Source organism: Bos indicus, chromosome 25, assembly GCF_029378745.1.
Source record: "Bos indicus isolate NIAB-ARS_2022 breed Sahiwal x Tharparkar chromosome 25, NIAB-ARS_B.indTharparkar_mat_pri_1.0, whole genome shotgun sequence".
In the NCBI taxonomy this organism is placed as follows: Eukaryota; Metazoa; Chordata; class Mammalia; order Artiodactyla; family Bovidae; genus Bos; species Bos indicus.
This window is the reverse complement of record NC_091784.1, coordinates 7600587-7622983: the sequence shown is the minus strand read 5'-3', so window position 1 is coordinate 7622983 and position 22397 is coordinate 7600587. Positions and strand designations below refer to the sequence as shown.

Here is a 22397-nt window from a genome sequence, read left to right as displayed (position 1 = left end):
ATCATCTCAGCAAGCCTGGAAATCCCAAGAGAAGGAACACAACAAAACCCATGGAAAATACTTGAGGGTTATAAACTGCATATTAAAGTTTTAGAGCTCTGGGAGAGATGGAAGAACAGCAGATGCAAAACCCGACGGGGGGGCAGACTCTGCATCAAAACCATAAAAATATACAACTGCTTTAACGGGCAATTATTCTTTGCATTTGTGCATGGGTTTGAATTTGCATGAGGTTGCCAGATGCCCTGAAAAGGTGTGCTGTTTAGGATGGATGCGGGTGGGGGAAGCTCTCTCTTTGTCTGTTCTTCCTCTTTTTTGCTTCGTGAATGCCACCTTCCCCCTCCCCCACCCCTGAAATGTTTTAAGACAGAGATGTTCCTGCTCATTTGGGGGTTGAATTATTCCGCGGGTAATTTATGGTAGGAAATATTCACTTACACAATTCTGGGGGTACAGATGCGGTTTCAGCAGCAGGTTCACGGTTCTGCAGGATTCCCCTCGAGGGAACTCCCGTTCCATGAGCTGGACCATAAATTAAGAAGTGGCATAATAGGTAACATACCGAGGTGAAATAAACAACCAGAGATGGCTCAATTTCACAGGCAGAGCACTGTGTGATAAACATCACAACGCATCGTCCAAAAAAGCCCACATAAAAACCTGATGACTTATTTTCCACATGGCGAAAAAATGTTTGCAATTTGCAGGACAGATCTCAAAGAAAGATACATCAAATTGGTTTGTAACACAAAATGTATACACAGTAAGGTCACTGTCTTTAAATAAGACCAAATGGAAAACTTAATATGATGGACCACATTTGGTTCTAGGTCAAAGTAAAAATGGAAAGGCTTTCAGTTTTGTTAAAATTCAGTCATTTCCAGGTTTAGGAGTAAGAAGGGAGTCTTGCATTCAGGCAGTCATTGACAAAAAGACCAAAATGGCCACTTAATTTGTTGGACTCTCTGGTTTTCATACACACATCTATTCATCCCTGAAACTCACATTTGGGATCGGCTCTCGTTTCATTTTAAAATGCATGTTGATATTAAACACTGCTGTTTAGAAGTGAATAAATCTACGTTTTGGACAAACAGTTTCTTACAGGACATCCTCATTTGAAATGCATTGAATAGGAAAACAAAAATTTCTAATTAATGTACAAGTCTAATCACCATTCTCCACATGGAAGAGTAATTTTTCACTGTTCATTTGCTCGGTTTAATCTCAAAACTGACATAACAGAAACGCAATGTCCTATAAATCTCCGCTCATTTGTTTCTTTAATATTCATATTCCATTGAACTGCAGCTGCTTGTTGGTGCAGTCTATTACAACTTGCAAAAGTGTCGATAAAAATATTATGAAAGGCAAGATGTGTTTCTTGCCGGCTGCACGTGCCATTTATTTGGAGAAAGACAATAAATGGCTCGAGGATGCTTCCCCCCACCCCCGCCTGCTGTTTGGTGGGTGATTAGTGATTAATTACCTGGCAGCAAATTGACATGGCACAAGGAAATTGACACAGCCCTGATTAATTAACTTTTTATGGGCGGCAGTTACTCACAAAACATTGCGCACCATAATTGAATCTCTTTACATAACGTCATGGTACAAAAGTTTTAGTCAAATCCAAATTACCCAGAAGTTTCTAGGCCGTTACAGGTCCGAGGAGGATGTGTGGAAAGAACTGGCAAGAACTTGGACAGAGATGTACATTTTTGAAAGGGAAAAAAAAATGATGGGGATATTGTGCTGGCTTGATTGCCAAAGATGAATTTATTGACCTAAATCTTCGCTGTCTGAGACCGACAGACCTCATTTCCTCCAGCCACCTCTGACCACCGCCTCTTAGTGATAAAGATTCTCGCCTTTGTCCAGTCTCTAAACGTCGACTCCCTAATCTAATTCTTGGTTCCAACATCACCTCCTCCTTCCAAGGTTTTTCCTCTCAATTTTACCCCACATTTCTTGATGCCACCACGGCCACCACCATACCACTCCTTTTTCCCTCTTCACCTACCATCTCCTTCCTACCATTTCATATGATTGCACTCTCCTTATCAAGCTCTCTCTTGAGGTGTCCTGAGGACTTTATCTTTGTCCAGACTGTGTCTCTAGTACCCAGAGGATGATCTGGCCCCAGGTACACGCTGAGATGTTTATTGATTATATCGTCAGATAAACTCAGAATGCCACAGTAGTTCTGTTACAGAGGAAAGATGAGTGACAGTCCTTGACCCTGTGAAAGCTGCTGCTTCGGAAGGATGTCTATTTTAAGAGAAATTTAATGAGGACATCAGTGATGAGAGACTCTGGACCTCACGTGTCTCAAAGTTCAGGCAGTGATAACTGGGATCGTTAAAAGTGGCGATTACGGTTGGCATAATTCCATGCTCTCGGACTCCATGATCAGACAGATGAGATTTTACTGCATGATGAGACATACAGTAAACAGCTACTAGTCACTAACCCTTGCTAATGGCCAGACCTACAGATGAACTCACAGAACTCTTCACAGAACCACACGAATCAGGTCTTAACTGCAATCTTCCCTTTCCTGGGGCGGAAAGGTAGACAGAGAGCAGCTCAGAAACTCTCCAGTGATCTGAACCCAGACAACTTGACACCAGACCCTGACGTCTTATTTTTTGCAGGAGGCCCGGGAACAAAGGGATCCTTTGTCAGTTTTAGGTAAAACCTTTCCACTTCCACTTTCTTCACGTACAGCATGTGTGCATGCTAAGTCACTTCAGTCGTGCCTGACTCTTTGCGGCCCCATGGACTGTAGCCCGCCAGGGTCCTCTGTCCATGTGATTTCCCAGGCAAGAATACTGGAGTGGATTGCCATACCCTCCTCCAGGAGATCTTCCCCACCCAGGGACTGAACCCATGTCTCCATCTCCTGCACTGGCAGGCAGGATCTTTACCACTAGTGCCACCTGGGAAGCCCCTCTAAGCTGCTTCCAGGCCGTCAGTTTTCACTTCCCTCCTATTGTCTGGACAAGCTGCTCCATCACCTCCCTTAATCCATAACACATCCAAGAGAACCAGCCCTGATTCATCATGGACTGAATTAATTTGCAGGGGGATCTGTCTACAAGCCTCCCTGAGACCTTGCTGCAAGCCAGGGCATGGAAAAGAGCAGGGCAGGTGACATTTCTTCCATTCTATATTTATGTTCAAGCTTCCCTGATAGCTCAGTTGGTAAAGAATCTGTCTGCAATGCAAGAGACCCTGGTTTGATCCCTGGGTCAGGAAGATCCACCAGAGAAGGGATAGGCTACCCACTCCAGTATCTTGGGCTTCCCTTGTGACTCAGCTGGTAAAGAATCCACCTGCAATGCAGAAGACCTGGGTTCGATCCCTAGGTTGGGAAGATCCCCTGGAGAAGGGAAAGGCTTCCCACTCCAGTATTCTGGCCTGGAGAATTCCATGGACTGTACCATCCATGGGGTCGCAAAGAGTCAGACACGACTGAGCAACTCACTTTCTTGAATGTCACTAGATTCACAGCTTGGTTAGAAATAGTCTCTTCCTTGGAAAGAAATGAGTCATCTAGGTAAAAAATATACATTAAAGCATGTAATGCCGATACAGGGATGCATTCTGAGCAGTGAGTTTGGTGTTCCCAAAGTAGACATGTTTCTGAACTTAATAAATTTAAGAAGTCTCAACAAACCGCCTCTCAACCCCACAATGCTCACACACCTGAATATTATTTCAACACTTAGGAGTTTGAATGATGACAGCAGCCTTGGATATTATCTAATTACCCCCTGATTCCTACTTACCCCCTGAAGTTAGGGGCTGGTCGTCTCTTTTCTCCCAGGTTACAAATGGGCAGATTAATCCAACAGACATGGGGGGAGGGCCAAGGCTGCTAAAATGTGCAGTGAGAATCTTTTTCTGTGCTAAAGACCTTTTTGTGTTCCATCTCCTTATACGTATTGACATCGGCCCCCTGGGCAGGGTTTCTGTAACATTTCATTCAGTGAAAAAAAAAAACAAAACAAGAATGCATCTCCATCTTGGAGGGTTTGACTCGGCAGGACCTCAGAAGGCTTCTGCAAAAGTGCTTTCTGTCCTTAGAAGGAACCTGGGGAGACAAAGACCTGAGATGCTGAGACCTACTGTAACTCGGACGAAGCGATTTACCAGCATCTATTCCTCTGACAGTACCTGTATTGGTGTCAATGTAGCTTTTTGCAGGCAGCCGTGGAGGGAGAAAAAAAAGGCTAATAATTTATATAAATAATTACTTTATCGAGTGCATACACACAGTAAAGCTTCAATTGTTAAATCATTCATGATCTAGCTAACAGCTGGCTGAAACAGCAAGCTCGGTGAATTGCCTCTCCAGGTAGGAAGCGGGGCAAGTGAGATAAATGAGCTCCCTTATGCTGGGCTGAATTTCCCATGGTTCTCTGGGGCTGCTGCAGCTCCATGAACCCGAGGCCCTAGATGGGGGTTGATGGGGACTCACGGGATGGAAATGCGATGCAAAAGCATTGTTCATTTCACTGCCAGCCATCACTGTGATGTCAAACCCCACCTGATTTTGAGAACCAGCTCCAGACTTGAAAACTGAGTCCTGATCCTCTGGGCAATGTCCCCAAACAAACCCAGAGGTTTACAGGTGCTTTCTGGACCTGGGATCACCTGTCTGATTTCCCAGCTGGAGACCTCCCCAACATGCCCACCTAGACCAGGTCGAAGGAGGGCCATTCAGACATGGTTCAGTTGTCCAGGCACTAGATAACATAAACCTTCCAAGCCAGCTTTGTTGGTGAACTTTCAAAAGCACCTGGGAAAGATCACATCTAAGAATGAAAAAGAAAGAAGAGCCATTTGTTTGAGGAGTTACAATGCCTCAAGCAGCCTGAAAACTTTTAAAACAAGGATGTCACTTAATGCTCACAGGTAAGCAGGTATTTGGGCTTCCCCAATGGCTCAGCAGTAAAGAATCCACCTGCAATACAGGAGACCCAGAAGACACGGTTTCGGAGACACGGGCTCGATCCCTGGGTCGGGAAGATCCCCTGGAGGAGGAAATGGCAACCCACTCCAGTATTCTTGTCTGGAGAATTCCATGGCCTGAGGAGCCTGTAGGGTCACAATCCACGGGGTCGAAGTGGCTTAGCACACAAGCCACACCAAGTTCTCCAGTAGCAATAAAAGAGCTCTTGGCAGGTCACTGCTTTTACATGAATGAAAACATGATTTCAGACAATGGTGTTTTGGAGTTCTTCATGATACAAGTGTTAAAACAACTGTATTTAAAGGAACTATGCCAGGTTCGGTTTCCTTTCATGCATCTTTACCGTGTGTGGGGGAATCTGCTTTTGAAGAGAAATAATGCAGGGGAAATGAGGGGACCACCTCTCTGGGGTTGGACATATTTCTATGCAAGAAATACCAAGCATCCCACTGCAGGGCTTGAGTGTCTTTGGGGGTCCTTGTTGCTTAGGGGCTGAGTGTGTTTGACTGCGACCCCATGGTCTGTAGCCTGTCAGGCTCCTCTGTCTATGGGATTCTCCAAGCAAGAATACTGCAGTGGCTTGCCATGCCCTCATCCAGGGGATCTTCTCGACCCAGGGATCGAACCCACTTCTCTTACATTTACCTGCACTGGCAGGAGGGTTCACTGCCACTAGCGCCACCTGGGAAGGTCCCCTCGGGGTTCTTACTTCCCTCCTAAGCTGTTCACTCCCAGCTCTGCAGACGGGGAGGGCTTGGCTTCACTTACAAAGCCAGGTTCCCTAAACATGAACACCTGCACCAGTGTATCAGGCTGCTCCACTTTACTTTCCAGGAATCAAACAAGATCCCAGCTCTGAACTCAGTATAGGTTTTTTTTTTTTTTTTTTTTCCCATTTTAAATCCACATTAGAGAAAGACAAAGATCATATGATATCATTTATATGTGGAATCTAAAAAAAAATATGTAAATGAATTTATTTACAAAACAGAAACAGATGCGCAGACATAGAAAATAAACTTACAGCCACCAGAGTGGCAAGGTGGGGTATAAAATAGGGGTTCGGGATTAATATATACACACTACTATACACGGTTCCCTGGTGGCTCAGAGGGTGAAGAACCTGCCTGCAATGCAGGGACCTGTGTTTGATCCCTGCGTCGGGAAGATCCCCTGGAGAAGGGAATGGCTACCCACTCCAGTATTCTTGTCTGGAAAATTCCATGGATAGAAGAGCCTGGCGAGGTACAGTCCATGGGGTCACAAAGAGTTGGACATGACTGAGTGACTAACACTTTCACTTTCACCAGTCAACAAGGAGCCTCTGGCCTCTGCTCAGGGCTGGGGGAAGGAGAACACAGTCATGATCAAGGATTTCCATGCGGGCTCTGCACCAGGCTGTGTGTGGATGCGCATAAGAAAAAATACTGTCGGTGCTATCCCAGGACCTGGAGTTTCCAGGGAATTCCCCCGGAATGACTACCTCCCTGTCTTTCAGAAACATCTCATCTCAGCCTCGTTCTCTGGCTGTGCATGCAGGAGGATCCCAGGGCAACGTAGTTTATTGTTTTAATATTTGTCTGACACAAAGCAAACCATTCTCCAGTGATTCCTTATCTGTCACATGTATTTCTGTGCAAGAAATATCAAGACAAATAAGATGTTTGGGGGCACACCACCGGATGGTAGTTTTTTTTTTTGCAACTGGCAGCCTATTGCAGAAGTGAGACCCCTGTCTGAAAAAGACAAAAGCCCTCTTCTGCATGGAGATTAATAAGCAAAGCGCTGGGAGAGCAGTTGCCTGAATCCTGGCTTCTCCTTTGCTGAGTTTTCCCTGTGAACAACTGAGGGTGTTCAACTAGTGTGTTTTAAGACTTTTCTTGAAACTGGTAAAAAAAAAAAAAAAAAAAGTAAAAATTGGACATAACAGTAACAACCAAGAGGCCTGTGATCATAGGCCAGCCGGAGTGATCACAGATGTCAGTAAAGGAGCTAACCTGGTTGGGGTTCAGGGGTGGAGGCAAGGATCAAAAATACAAGTGAATTACTGTGTATGTTTGCGCACTTGTGCTCAGCCATGTCCAACTCTTTGCAACCCCATGGACTGCAGCCTGCCAGGCTCCTCTGTCCATGGGATTTCCCAGGCAAGAATTTTGCAGTGGGTTGCCATTTCCTCTTCCAGGGTATCTTCCTGACCCAGGAATTGAACCTGTGTCTCCTGCATGACAGGCAGATTCTTTACCATCTGAGCCACCAGGGAAGCCCTAGAGAAGGTCAAAGCTCCAAATCAGGGCTCCAAATCCAGATGTGTTTCTTTATTGTTTATTGTGAGGGCAAAACTAGGTCAATGCATTGTATCTAGACTGAATGTATGCACGGGTCTTACCTTACTGTGGATCAGGAGAAGGGGATTCTCTTTCTGTGCCTACCTAACATTATTCGTTATAAAATGTGATCAAATGGTACAAAAGGCAAAAGAGACACAAGAATTCAAAAGGAAGTCTCCTTTTACCTCCACCCCAGCAGCCAGCTGCCCTGGGCCCTGCCATGTCAGAGGAGAATGATGGCCTGATGAAGGAGATGATAAACTATGGCCCTCTGGGCCATCTGGCACAAAGACTGTTTCTGTAAATAAACTGTTATGGGAAGCCCAGTCACACCCATTCATTTATGTATTGTCCGTGGCTACTTTCAAGCTATGAGGACTGAACTGAGTAGTTGCAATGGAGACTAGATAAGCCACAAAGATGGAAATATTGACTATCTGACTTTTCAAAGAATAGTTTTGCCAAAGAACAGACAGAGAAAAAAGGGCTCTCCAGGGATCTTGGGATGGAAAGGAGAGAGCCCAGCCTCAGAGCTTGAATGCTGAAGATGGAGAGCTGTCTAGAAGGTCCATCTGACCTCTCTCTGCTCAGACTTTTCCAGGAACAGAACAAGGAATCTCTGGTGTGTAAGTTTAGAGTGGGAAAGATGGAAAACTCAGGATTCAGTCAGACTGGTTCATCCTTGATCCAGCTGAATGACCACAGCCAAGTTCTTCAATCTCTTGAAGCCTACATTTTCTCATGTGAGAAAATAGGCATAATAATCACGCCTAGAGCATAGATTTCCTGTATTAAGTGAGAATGTTCATATGAAGGGCTTAGGCGGCACTAGTGGTAAAGAACCTGCATGCCAATGCAGGAGATGTAAGAGATGCAGATTCAATACCTAGGTAGGGAAGGTCCTCTGGAGGAGGGCATGGCAACCCAATCCAGTATTCTTGCCTGAAGAATCCCATGGATAGAGGAGCCTGGCAGACTACAGTCTATGGGGTCTCAAAGAATCAGACACGACTGAAGTGACTTAGCACAGCAAGCAAAATGCCTAACATATAGTAAGTGCTCAAAAACCATTGATCGTTACCATTATAATTATTATCTTTTATTTCGGAGCTGGAACTAGGACTCACTTTGAGCTTAAAAATGTAACGGGGACACAGCACCAAAAACTCAGTAATTAGGATCGATCATATTTTCATGCAACTTTAAAAAAAAATTAAATGATTATTAATGAATTGGTGATAAACCAACTCAAAATTTAAATAAAGAAGTGCTTGGCTGTGCCATATTGGATCCTACATGAAAAGAAAACAATAATATTCATCTTGTTTTTATGGAAAATTTTGATATTTTGCTGATCGTGGATCTTTTCCCAATCATTTCCTTTTTTTCAAAAAAAAAAAAAAAAACTATTGCTTTAAAATGTTATTTACCTTGATGATTGAGTTTTGTGTTGCTTTTAATGTTTATTAATTTGGCTGCACTGGGTCTCAACTGTAGCATGTGAAATTTCAGTTGTGGCATGTGGGATCTAGTTCCCTGACCGGGGATAGAACCCAGGACTCCTGCATTGGGAGCAAGGAGTCTTAACAATTGGACCCACCAGGGAAGTCCTTGATGACTGAGTTTCTTTGCGCTTCTTTAAATTTTGTCCAAAGACAAAATTCACTGGCCTCACCCCAGTACTGTTTATTATTTGAAGCGACTCCTCCAGAAAACATTAGAAAAAGCCTCTCAGACGTCACCAGGAAGGTGTGAGTTACTGAAAAGAGAGAAAGAAGGGCATGGTTCATTAAACCAATGTTATCAGTAGCACAGAGACCTGTTCCGGCACCTTCTATTAACTGAACCCCACCTACTCTCATTTTCTATGTTGGGCAGAAGAAAGAGGAAGTCATCAATGAATTTAGGCTGTTACTTTAATTACAGAGAGCAATGGAAATTTTATCAATTACCTGAAAGTAGAACAGGGAAGGCCTGATTGACGTTTGTTTCTGCCACTTAAGCCACTGCTTTATGAATTCCACATAACTACTGCCATAAAATCTGCAATCGATACATCAATTAAAACTTTGCCACTCCCACTTGCCCTTGAATTTCATAAAAGTTAATCAAGGAGGAGATGCCTTTGCATTTTGATAACATTTAGGTCCTTGAGCTTTTGCCTGGGATATAAAAAATTTTTTTTCCTGTTGCCAGGGATGAAAATTTCAGTATGCAGATTCCTTAACAAACTAGGAACAAAGCTACCATATGACCCATCAATCCCATTACTGAGCATATATCCTGAGGAAACCATAATTGAAAAAGACACATGTACCCCAATGTTCATTTTAGCACTGTTTACAATAGCCAGTCATGGAAGCAATCTAGATGTCCATCCACAGAGTAATGGATAAGGAAGTTGTGGTACAGAAACACAATGGAATATTACTCAGCTATAAAAAGGAACACATTGAATTCAGTTCTGATGAGGTGGATGAACCCAGAGCCTATTATACAGAGTGGTAAGTCAGAAAGAGAAAGATAAGTATTGCATATTAACGCATATGGATATTCCATACCAAAATATGGAATTTAGAAAGATGGTACTCAAATCCTACTAGCAGGGCAGCAAAACAGACCCAGACTTTAAAGAACAGACTTTTGGAGACAGTGGAAAGAAAGGTTGGGATGATTTGAGAGAACAGCACTGAAACATTTACATTGCCATATGTAAAACAGATAGTCAGTGGGAGTTTGATGTGTGATGCAGTGAGCCCAAAGTCAAGGCTCTAGTCATCTAATATGATGTCTAAGCTGGTAAAAAAGGAAAGGACAAATTCATTGACTTACAGAACTAAAAATGTAGGGTGGAATGCAAGCAGAATCAACTGGCCAACACAGGAATTAATTTTGTAACATTTACATTATTCACAGGTAATGTACTTCACAAATAATTACTTCTTGGGTCTCCCTGGTAGTCTAGTGGTTAAGTCTCTGTGCTTCCAATGCAGGGTCTGTGGGTCCAATCCCTGATCAGGGGATCTAAGATCCCATATACCAAATAAATAAATAAATAAATAATAATTACCACTTGATGTGAATTAAAAATAAAATGAGGAAAACTTGGAAGAGAAGCGAGCAGATGTGCATTGGAAATCCACAAGAGGTAACATCCGAATGACAATTAAGTATGTGAAAGATGATGTTCCTCACTAAAAGACAGGCACAGGCAACTAGAGGAAGCTTGATGGTATTTTTCACCCACCTGGTTTGCAAAATTATAGAAAAGAGCAAACGATGCAGGTGCTGGCAAGAATGTGGGATGAAGCTCACAACTGTATTTGGGGATCTCCATGTGGATTCGGAACACGGACAGGTATGCTGGAGTATAGGTAACGATACGTGCTGCAGCCTTCAGAGAGAGGCTGGAAAAGACATAGCTTTAAAGTTTGTGGACAGAGATGACTGCATGAACTCTGGACCACTCACATCATGGAACAGCATGAAACTATCAAAAACGCTTAATGGGAGATAGTGAAAATGTGTTATTGTGTGTGTGTGTGCTCAGTTGTGTCCGACCCTTTGTGATCCCATAGACAGTAGCCTGCCAGGTTCCTCTGATCATGGGATTTTCCAGGCAAGAATACTGGAGTGGGTTGCCATTTCCTCCAACAAGGGATCTTCCCAACCCAGGGACTGAACCCAGGTCTCCTGTATTACAAATGGATTCTTCACCCCTTGAGCCATGGGAGAAGCCCAAATGTGATATTAAGTGACACAAAATGTGATCAACATGTGTAATGTGGATTTAATATGGATGTTACTGACTTCCTTCTGGGTGAAAACAAACTGCTCACACCCGCATTTCACTGGTGTATGTCCTATTTGCATTGTTATGGAGAAAATGTGGAAAGATAACTTACCAGGGAGTCAGATTACAGATTACTTGAAAGGCATGTGTTTGGGGACAAAGTGGGGGGATATTACTGGATCATTCCATACAGATATGTGTGTGTGTGTTCGCCTGCTTCCCTCATTACAGTGAATACACGCTACTTTTGTAATTTAAAATCTATTTATGAAACTGGAAAGACAAAATAAAGCAAGTGACATTGACCTGCTTCTGCACACATCTACCCCATGGGGAAATAAGAATCCGTGAGAGCTGACTTTGCTAATCCATACTGGAGTGGATGTTCCATTAGTCCCATTCACGGAACTAACGACTTACCTCAATATTTCAACTGGGAAAAATGGAAATAACGTCTTAATTTGGAAGAAAAGGTGATAGAATTTTTACCTTGCTATTTCTGCCTGAAGCCATTTTTTTTTCTTTCTTTCTTCAGGTCAGGATTAAGGATGCCCGAAGGTACGCTAAATCAAAAGTAAATAAATTTAAGAGCTCCAAAGAACTGTTGAGCTGCAGTCTGTGGGGTCGCAAATAGTCGGACACAACTTTGCGACTGAACAACTGTTGAATAATTACTTGGAGAACTTTAGAAGAGGGAGAAATTTACCTCTCACAAATGTTGGTGCTTGATTTACGCAGAGGGTTTGTAAATAGTTGATGTTACATGATTTTAGATTCAGGCATTTTCTTGGATCAGATTTGTATATATAAATTATCTCCAATTTTCTCAAGTGTATAACTATTTAACAGAGAAATACTTGGCTGTCAGTATATTTGATTTTGTTAATTTTTAATACATCTACTCAAATATAATTTATCTCTGTATACCATTAGGAATGAGAGTGAGTGAATGTCACTCAGTTGTGTCCGACTCTTTGGGACCACATGGACTCTAGCCCACCAGACTCTTCTGTTCATGGGATTTCCCAGGCAAGAATACTGGAGTGGGTTGCCATTTCCTCCTCCAGGGAATCTTCCAGGGCATCAGGAATGGAACTTGAGTCGCCTGCATTGCAGGCAGATTCTATTCTGTCTGAAAATCCACCAAGGAAGCCCCATATTTACCAATACTTTGGATTATTTGATAAAGACTAATGAAGACTCAGCCTAAAGCTGTTTTTGATGTAAGCAACCATATGCAGAGAGGATAATAATATACTTAGTGCCAACAGAAGGAGCCTCCAGACCCCCAGCCCTAGGAAGAGGGTACCCTGAGCAGGCCCTCAGCCCTGCCCCTACCTTCCCCAAACCTCTCTGTTGAGGGGTTGCATGGTTTGTTACACAAAGCAAAGCACAATGTTAATGAATTAATTAGTTACTTGAAAGTCACTAAAATAATTTTATGTAATTAAACTTAGTTGATTAAAGGTTATTTTTTTTGAACTTTTAATTTTATATTAGGGTATAGCCGATTAACAATGTTGTGATGGTTTCCAGTGGACACAGCGAAGGGACTCGGCCATACATATGCATGTATCCATGCTCCCTCACATTCCCCTCCCATCCAGGCTGCCAGTTAACACTGAGCAGAGTTCTCTGTGCTACAGTAGGTCCTTGTTGATTATCCATTTTAAAAATAGCAGTGTGTTTATGTCCATCCCAAACTCCCTAACCATCCCTTCCTTCCCAGCAACCATAAGTTCATTCTCTAAGTCCATGAGTCTCTTTCTGATTTGTGAGTAGGAAAGGTTAATATTTTAAGACAAAAATACTGACATTAAATGTTTTCCATTTGGTCCAAGGTAGTCTTACCTAATTCTCCAGACTTGATCAGACTTCACTTAAGTCTGATACGCTATGGATGGAAGTGGTTTATTAGGACATGAAAAAGGATGCCTGATGTTCTGGGACACAGCTTGAAGTGGGTTTCACAGGAGGCTCAAGTTTGGGGAAAAGGAGGAAATGCTGGACTCAGTGGGAGTGCGATGGGAGAAAATGTGGGATTGGATTGTGTGGACATTGAGCTCCGAGTGAAAATCATTCTCTTAATGCTTTCAACGTCCTGGGACATATTATGAGGAGGGGGGTGGGGGAGGAAACCCATTATGCATAAATGCATCATAAAAAACAGATAACTTCAGTAGAGTTGTTTTCATTACAGATTAATTCAGCAGGGTTCCTTTAAAAACCATCTCTCCTACTGCATTTATGGGTGTTATTTACAGATGATTAGCTATTGGGCTAGGCAGAAGGACAATTTAAGCCTAAAACATCCAAGGCCAGCTGAAGATCCATAGAAAAAAGTACAAACTTGGGTGTAATCTTGGAAGTCCTAACACACAGCATCCCATTGATAAAAGTGCCATTTACACACATCTTGCTTCAGGAGCCCAACTATTAGATAAAAATGAGAAACACATGCATTTTCAAGTTGAAACACTGGTGTACCCTTAAAAAAAAAAAAAAAAAGCTGCTAAGACCTAAGGGAGCCTCAGCTTTGGGGAAGAAGGCTGGATTCTTAGAGAAAGAAAGGCCACACTGTTCAGATCTCCAAGATGAGGCCCCTGACTCTCAGCCCTGTGGATGTCAGACCTGGAGTCAGGAAAAGTCTTAGGTGATGGTGCTTGGGTCCCCAGACTGTGTGTGCACACCTGTAAGAATGAACCCTTAGTTTCTGGCTGAATTATTTATAGAAAATAGGGTGTGACTTTGTAACTAGAATGGACACCTTGATCTGGAAAAGAAAATATAAATGAATCATACAAAGAAGTCAGCTAACTCCAAACAGTCCAGCTCCAAAAGGCATTGTTGATTCTGAGAACTAGAACAGAAAGGAAACCTCAGCAACATGTCTTAGGGAGGGATGGAACATCTTTATATACTCAGAGCCACTGCCTCAAGATGAAACTCGGAACTCAAGTGGAAAGGAGGGGTCTCAGGGTTGGCTGTCCTTACAAAGTATCAACCGAAAAAAAAAAAAAAATTGAGCTTGTTGATCTGAATACTTTCGCTGAAGAGACTGACAAATGAAGATGCTTAATGCAAGAAACTAGTTTTTGTTTGGCTTTGTTATGGGGCAGTAGGATTAGCTGGGCTTCCCAGGTGGCTCAGTGGTAAAGAATCCACCTGTCAATGCAGGAGACCTGGGTTTGATCCCTGGTCAGGAAGATCTGCTCGGAGAAGGCAATGGCAACCCACTCTAGTACTCTTGCCTGGAAAATCCCATGGACGGAGGAGCCTGGTGGGCTGCAGTCTATGGGGTTGCTAAGAGTCGGACACGACTGAGTGACTTCACTTTCACTTTTCACTTTCATGCACTGGAGAAGGAAATGGCAACCCACTCCAGTGTTCTTGCCTGGAGAATCCCAGGGACAGGGGAGCCTGGTGGGCTGCTGTCTATGGGGTCCCACAGAGTTGGACACGACTAAAGTGACTTAGCAGCAGCAGCAGGAAGATCTGCTGGAGGAGGAAATGGCAACCTGTTCCAGTATTCTTGCCTGGAGAATCCCATGGATGGAGGAGCCTGGCACGCTACAGTCTATGGGGTCACAAAGAGTCGGACACGACTGAGTGACTGAGCCCACATGCAGTAGGATTAGTTATTTATTAATTGTTTTCTTTAAAATGATTATATACTAGGTGTATGCAAGGACATTTATTTTCTTTTAATGTTTTTGAAAAATTGCCATCAACGTGAGTACCCAACAATGCAGTGGGTGGATAGATTAAAATATAATATCATTAAACAATAGATTATTATGAGGCCATTAACATATTTTCATAAAGTGCATCTGACATGATAATAAGTGAAAATAATAGGATGAAAAATGTGTAGGTAATATGACGGATCGTGCAATTTAAAACTGAAGGGCCTTGGACACACATGATGCAGTTTCTATAATTATTATAAATTTTTTACTTTGAAACTCCAGGGGAAAAAAGTCTCATTATAACCAGTGACATGATATTGCCGTTTTGTATTTTCAATAATAAAACTGACCATTTAAATCAGAGATCAGCACACTTTTTTGTAAAGAGCCAGGCGGTCAATATTTTAGGCTTTTGTGGGACATCTGTGTCTATCATCATATGGGCTCCCCAGGTGGTGCTAATGGTAAAGAATCCGCCTGCCAAAACAGGAGACATAAGAGATGGGGGTTTGATCCCTGGGTTGGGAATCACCCCTGGAGGAGGAAATGGCAACCCACTCCAGTATTCTTGCCTGGAAACTCCCATGGACAAAGGAGCCAGGCAGGTTACAGTTCATAGCATTGCAGAGAGTCGGACACAACTGAGCTATCTTTTGTTTTTATGTCTGTCATATACTATTTTTTGGTTTTGCTTTTTTTTTTTTAGTCCTTTGAAAGATCTAGTAAGTCATTCTTGGTTTACCAGCATTACAAAACCAGGATGGGGGTTGGATTTGACCTGGAGGGTGTGGTTTGCCCATCCCCGATTTAGAGGATTTTATGTCCCCTGTATTTGCTACCCATTTATTAATTCAGAGAATTTGTGACATATTTTCATGTTTGACTTTTATGACACACATTTTCCTCAAGTCACTTTAGAAGAGCTATACCAATTCAAACTAGACCTTTCTTGGAGTCAATTTGTTTGTTTTTCATATCTATAAAGGAAAGTGAAATATACATATTACATAGAGAGCCACATTCCCCAAAATGGTAGCCGTCAGCCCATGAGGCTAGAGTAACATTAATTAAAATTTAATGAAATTTAAAATTCCATGCCTTGGGCCCACCCACACCATGTACTGAGCCATGCAGGTCTAGAACACTTCATTCTAGACAGTCCTTCATTCTATAGGACAATGTTAGAGAAAACCCCAAATAATATACCATATCCTATGGTGAGTTTTGGGTCACCCTCTTTACTATAGAAAATAAAATTCATACAGAAGGAGAAACAGGTTCCATGGAAAGATGATAAAATTTAGCATCAAATGGAGCCAGGAAAACAGACAATGATTGAAAAATCTCCCCAAGTTCAAAAAAACCACATCCTGGCTGTGTGATATCCTGGCTGTATGATCCTGGGCAAATCACTCCACTTCTCATTGCCCTCCACCTCCTCAGCTGAAAAGCAAATAGGGTAATACCTACCTGGTGCAGACTATTAGGATTAAACAAGCTTGAGCCTGTGAAAAGGTGCAGTAGCTTTCTAATTCTAGGAGACAGATGCAATTTACACTGGCCATGGGGCAATGTTCATAAATTCAGGAAGAACCATTTCTTGCCGATATGGTTAGATTTGGGCTTCTCGGGGAACACAGAAAAATACCTTGCATTTAAGGACTGTCAAAGCTTCTGCTGAAGATTACACTCTGGGAGAAACAACTGGGACGCCCCCATGACCTGATGCCTTCAGGGACCCTCGGGTTTGGCTTCCCGGTGACTGTTTCTAACCTTTGCCCCGACAGCAAAGAGTTTGGTTTGTCTCAGCCTTTGGGAATTGAGATGCTTGACCTTGGTAGCTGGTAAAGATTCCCCTCAGTCTCTTATCCTAATTACTCTGAGCTGTTGCCTCTGACCCCCACCCACCCCCTCCTCTAGCTAATCTCAGAAGCAGCCCACCTCCCCTCTGGCCCCCAGACTCACTCTTGATCATCTATCCCAGTGGGGACCCATTGGGAAGTTACAGAGATTCCATAGGGTGTAGACACATTGTATGAAAGAGATGGGAAGGTCTTTCTTGGCTGTGCCAAGGGACTGTGAGGAGGGGCCAACCAGCTGGAGAACCATGGTGGACTCAGCAAGACCTTGAATTCTTCAACCTGCTCTGGGAGTTGGGGTGGGAGTGGGGTACTACATCTCCACCCTAGAGGACCCATCCCCAGCAGAGGAATCCTTGGTCTTTTCTTGCCAACACTGTGATCTCTTCTTCCACATTGATTTTTCGGTCTCCTCCTTCTAGGAATTTGTGGCTATAATCATACCTATTAAAGTGCTTTTAAATTATTATTTCTTCCCCCCACCCCCAGTTAAATGGGGGAGAACCACACATTCCTCTCATTTCCTCCTCTTCAATGGAATCACAAAGGATAATACAGCCTTGCAAACGAGTCTCCGGCCACAGGCTAGTGATATTTCCCACCATGAGAACACCATGCCCACAAGTACCAACCAAGCACCTTTTGTGAGGCTAGGGTGCCACTTGGATGGCCTGCATATTTTATGTAAGTTATTTTCACATACATTTGCAAAGCTGTGACAGAAGGCAGGCAACCACCTGTGCCCTCCCTCCCACCCCTGTGCCCCCAACCCAAAGCCCAGCGTCCCATCCATTGGCCCCCGTCCTGACAAAGGTCTAACAGAGAATGGCTGGGGCAAGGATTCAGAGGTAATGAGCAGAGGGGTTAGATGCTAAGGCAACAGGGAAAGATGGAGACATGCTTGTGAAGATCAGCTTCACCTCGCAGAAAGCCAGAAGGGAGGGGGGTGTGGAGGGAGGGGGAGAGCACTTACATGGGAGGGAAGGTGATTAGACTCAGGTTTATATCACAAAACAAAAAAGAGCCACGCGAACTGGCTTACTTGCGGAAGTATATACAAGTGAACTGGGGGCACTGTACATGGAAGATCCCTCCTGGTTTGCCTGGCACAACAGCACGGTGCCTACGGAAGAGAGAGAGAGAGATGGTATCTGGTTTGGGAACAGGCACGCTTGCTACACCTGGGGACTCATGGCAACACAAACGAGAAAGGCAGAGAAATGAAAACACAGCCACACCCCCGAGCGCAGGATGGGGACACCCAGGGAAGCCCCCTGCCTTAGTCAGAGGGGGTTGGTAGGGGCCCACCACCCAGCCCATCACATGCTCATCTTTTCTTTTTCCAGTGGGGTTTGGTAGTGGAGCCTGGTTTCAGATCAGGAATGGAGGCAGCACGGCATACTCAAAAGGGAGCTTTAGAAATATCGGAGCTGGGACTTTCCTGGTAGTCCAGTGGTTAGGACTTTGCTTTCTAGTGCAGGGGGTATAGGTTCAATCCCTGGTCAGGGAGTTAAGATCCCACATGGCTCAGGGCCAAAAAAATCCAAAACATAAACAACAGAAGCAATATTGCAACAAATTCAATAAAGACTTTAGAAATTGTTCACATCCAAAAAAAAAAAAAAAAGAAAGAAATACGGGAGAGACATGGCCAACAAGCTTGATGCAGATATTAGTTAGCTGTGTGATCTCAGTAAGTCACTGTACCTCTCTGTGCCTTGGGATTCCCATCTGGAAAATGAGGGTGAATATACCTACCTCCAGGAAAGGTTATGAATCGTATGTACTATTGGAGATGTGCTCAACTGAATAAGTGGTAAGCACATGCGTTGATTTATTTCAGGAAAATTTTTCCTCTTTCCCCCATTTTAGTTTTTTCGGAATCATTTCTTCAGGGGAAAAGCATACGTAAGGCAGGGGAAGAAAATAAATGCAACTTGGCCATCCCTGGGACCCACCCTGGACCCATCGCGGACTCCGGTGAAACCACCTTTGGCTTCTGCATTTTCAGTTTCTTCCCTAAAGCTCTGTGCCTTGCAGTGTCTGAGGCGGCTTCCTAAGCCTGTGGACCATGGTACGTGGCAGTGATGCCTCTCCTGGCCCTGATCTAGACAAAGGACCCTGGGATCTTCCTTGCAAAGTGGAATGTTGCAGCGGGGCGGAGCAGTGGCATCTTACGGTATCTTCTCGATCTATGACTTCCTGTGGAACGACCGCCTGCTCCAAGGATGACCAGGGTCAGGAATCTTTTGAGTTATCGGTCCTGCAATCCTGGACCTGCAATTCTCAAACTCAGATTTTGAGAAGAATGAGAGAGACTTTTGAGGACCTGTAAGCCCCTTGCTCATGACGGATAAGGGCTCCCGTGGTTTCTGTTCTCTTCCTTGGCTGGGCAAGGTCAGTTGCCTCCACTTGTTCCTCTTTTCTGCTGTCATCCTTACCACTGGGAAGCCATCTCCCAGGAGAAGCAGCCCTGACTTCCCAACTCACCTATATCCTTGGAGACCTGCCCTAGGAAGGGCTTCCGGAATCCTTTGCTGTCTTTTCCAACGTCAACGAGAGGGGGTGAGAACCTCTAGAGTGAGTGGTGTGTGTTTGCCTGTGTGCTCAGTCATGTCTGACTCTTTGTGACCCCGTGGACTGTAGCCTGCCAGGCTCCTCTGTCCATGGGACTCCCCAGGCAAGAATACTGGAGTGGGTTGCCATTTCCTCCTCCTTTGGTGCTCAGGTTTCCAAAGAAAAATATTATAATGGTGGCAAAAACATATCCAGAAGGGCATTTCAGTATCATGCAGTTAAGGACTTAGGGACAGTTTTCAATACTGTGCTCTGTGACAGAGCGAAGCCCTCTGGAACACCACACAGATTCTCTCTGGAAAGCTAAATTCTGGAAGTGCATAATGATGTTTTCCTCATTTTCTTATGCTGTGGATCCTTAGAAAAAGATAGAAATAACTCTGGATGTTCTCTTTGTAGCAAAAAAAAAAAAAATCTTTATGCGATGATTTTGACCTTTGTAAAACAAAATCCATACTGTCACAGGACTTGGTTTTTATTTTATCTGAAAACATTCTCCAATTTAATTTGCAAAGTATTTATTGTAGGTTCTCTTAGTACTTTGTGACCTTTTCTTACAAGAAAGTTTTGAAGTAAAGAAAACCAAAGGAGCATAGAAGAACACTACCACTTCCATGTATTTTTAGGTGCGGGCAGCTAACATGTGTTTATTTAAAAAGTCAAACAGAGAACAGGGTATAAACAGCAGTATAAAGAGTGTGTATCATATGTATACCTATGACTGATTCATGTTGATGTATGGCAGAAGTCAACATAATATGGACAAGCAATTATCCTTCAATAAAAATATATTTTTCTAAAAAAAAGTGTTTATAAGGTCATCAAGGCAGTTTGAGATAACCTATAATGGGCAGAGAAACTAAAAAGAGTGGATGTACGTATGTATATAACTGAATCACTTTGCTAAACAGTAGAGAGCAATCAGATCAGATCAGATCAGTCGCTCAGTCGTGTCTGACTCTTTGCGACCCCATGAATCGCAGCACACCAGGCCTCCCTGTCCATCACCAACTCCCGGAGTTCACTGAGACTCACGTCCATCGAGTCAGTGATGCCATCCAGCCATCTCATCCTCTGTTGTCCCCTGCTTCTCCTGCCCCCAATCCCTCCTAGCATCAGAGTCTTTTCTTTTTTTTTTTTCAGAGTCTTTTCCAATGAGATACAATGATGTAAATCAACTATACTCCAATAAAAGTTTTTTTTTTTTTTTTTTAAGGCACTTTGTGATACTGAGCTTTCTAACGAGTCTCTCGAACTGAGTCTCTAATCTGCTGCTGCCATCACCCCCAAATATAGACCCACCACTTCCAACTACCAAGAACTGTCTAATTATTGTGCTGATACTGGTATTTCTCAGACTTCTATGCCTCTGCTTATAAATTCCTTAGAATTTAAGGATGGCAGGTATGTTCAATTTATACCAGTATCTACCCATTCCATTATCCATCTATTCCAATATCCATCCACCCATTAGTCAGGAGAAACCTTTCATCAAATTTCAATAGTATCTTTTTCTATTAGCCTGGGATCCTGTCATTCTTGACAGTTTCCAGGCAGTTACTACCACTAGGTCAGCCTCAGCAGATGAGATGAAACTTCTATTCCTGCCCTTCTTGTTGTTGTTTAGTGGATAAGTCGTGTCCAACTCTCTGAGACCCTGTGGACTGTAAGCTGCCAGGCTCCTCTGTCCGTGGGATTTCCCAGGCAAGAATACTGGAGTGGTTGTCATTTCCTCCTCCAGGGGATTTAGGTTAAACCATATGAAATTGACTTTTCTTATGTCAAAGATGGTTGAACATTAGCAATTACATGTGGTTCAATTGAAAAAAAAAAAAAAGAAAGGCCGTCCACCTCGACCCTTCTTCATTGTTTAAAAGTCGCTTCTCTTCCCAGTCCCCAGGGGTTAATTAATTACTCCATCTTCTATGCTTCTATCACACTTCAAAATCTCCCTAGTAGATCCTTTGATATGCTGAATTACAGCTTTTTATTTACATATTGTCCTCAGCTACAGATAATCCCCCTGGATCAGAGCCAAATCATACTCATCCTTTTATCCCCGTGCGTGCATGTTAAGTCACTTCAGTTGTGTCCAACTCTTTGCGACCCTGTGGACTGCAGCCCGCCAGGCTCCTCTGTCCATGGGATTCTCCAGGCAAGAATACTGGAGTGGATTGCCATGCCCACCAAAGTACCTGGCTCTCAGAGGGACTCAAGAATGTGATTAAATGATAATTTTTTAAAGACTTCCTCATTTCTGTTTTCTTTGATAAAAACAGTGCTTTTCCCAGCCAACCTTTCTGTCCCTTGTTGATAGCTGGGGATTTGCATGCCTACAGGTCTCACTTGTCTCCTCCTCTTTTCTGGTTCTGTGAAGGTTGACTCATCCAGTTTAAGTGGAACCTGGGCGGCCTGCTCATCTGTTTCCTGCAATGTTGATGACTCTATCAGCAACTGGCAGGGACCGGGCTCCATGTGACCGACCATGATCTTGGGATCACTGGAGCCTTTGGCAAAGCCTGTCACTTTATACTCAGAGTGCTACAACCACCAGCATCCCAAAGTCTGGCAAGAAGTACATCCCCAGGGCCACTCTCAGGCAGGATTTGGCATCTCCCGCAGGGGCCGGTGAGCCAGGATCCAGACCTCAGATGGGGTAGCTCAATTCTGCTTCTCACCTGGAGATTCCCCACTGTGCAGAGGACCATTTCTGGCCCTTGGAAGGGCAAGAAGCAGCCTAGCGGGAGTGTCTCCTAGCAGACAGGAAGGAGAAAGTGTCTACATTTTTTTTTTTCTCTCTCTGCTGCCAACCCTTAGGTGATGAAATTGGACACAAGCCAACTGGAACAAGGGCACAGTTTCACACCTCCAGGTCATCACACAGGCTGGTCCTTCTCCCTGGAAGTTTCCCTCCCCTGAGGTAACTCCCTTCCCTTCCCACTCACTTCTCCTCCTCCTAGAAACTGGATCTATTTGTCTCCATCTGGCAGGTGGTAAAGAACTTGCCTGCCAAGCAGGAGACATGGGTTCAATCACTGGGTCAGGAAGATCCCCTGGAGAAGGAAATGGCAACCCGCTTCAGTATTCTTGTCCAGAATCTCATGGACAGAGGAGCCTGGTGGACTATAGTCCATGGGGTTACAAAGAGTCAGACATGACTTAGTGACTGGA

The 22397-nt window shown here is 43.7% G+C and overlaps 1 protein-coding gene across 18 annotated transcripts in view; it reads right to left on the bottom strand.

Moving 5' to 3' along the window:
• The window catches only part of RBFOX1 (RNA binding fox-1 homolog 1), a 2439741-nt gene that overhangs the window by 76029 nt on the left and 2341315 nt on the right, over window positions 1-22397 (bottom strand). For all 18 annotated transcript variants that reach the window (XM_070779612.1, XM_070779617.1, XM_070779611.1 and 15 more), the window contains one exon: window positions 17692-17772. In XM_070779612.1, the coding sequence (XP_070635713.1) occupies window positions 17692-17772 (81 nt within the window). The remainder of the gene's footprint in view (window positions 1-17691; window positions 17773-22397) is intronic.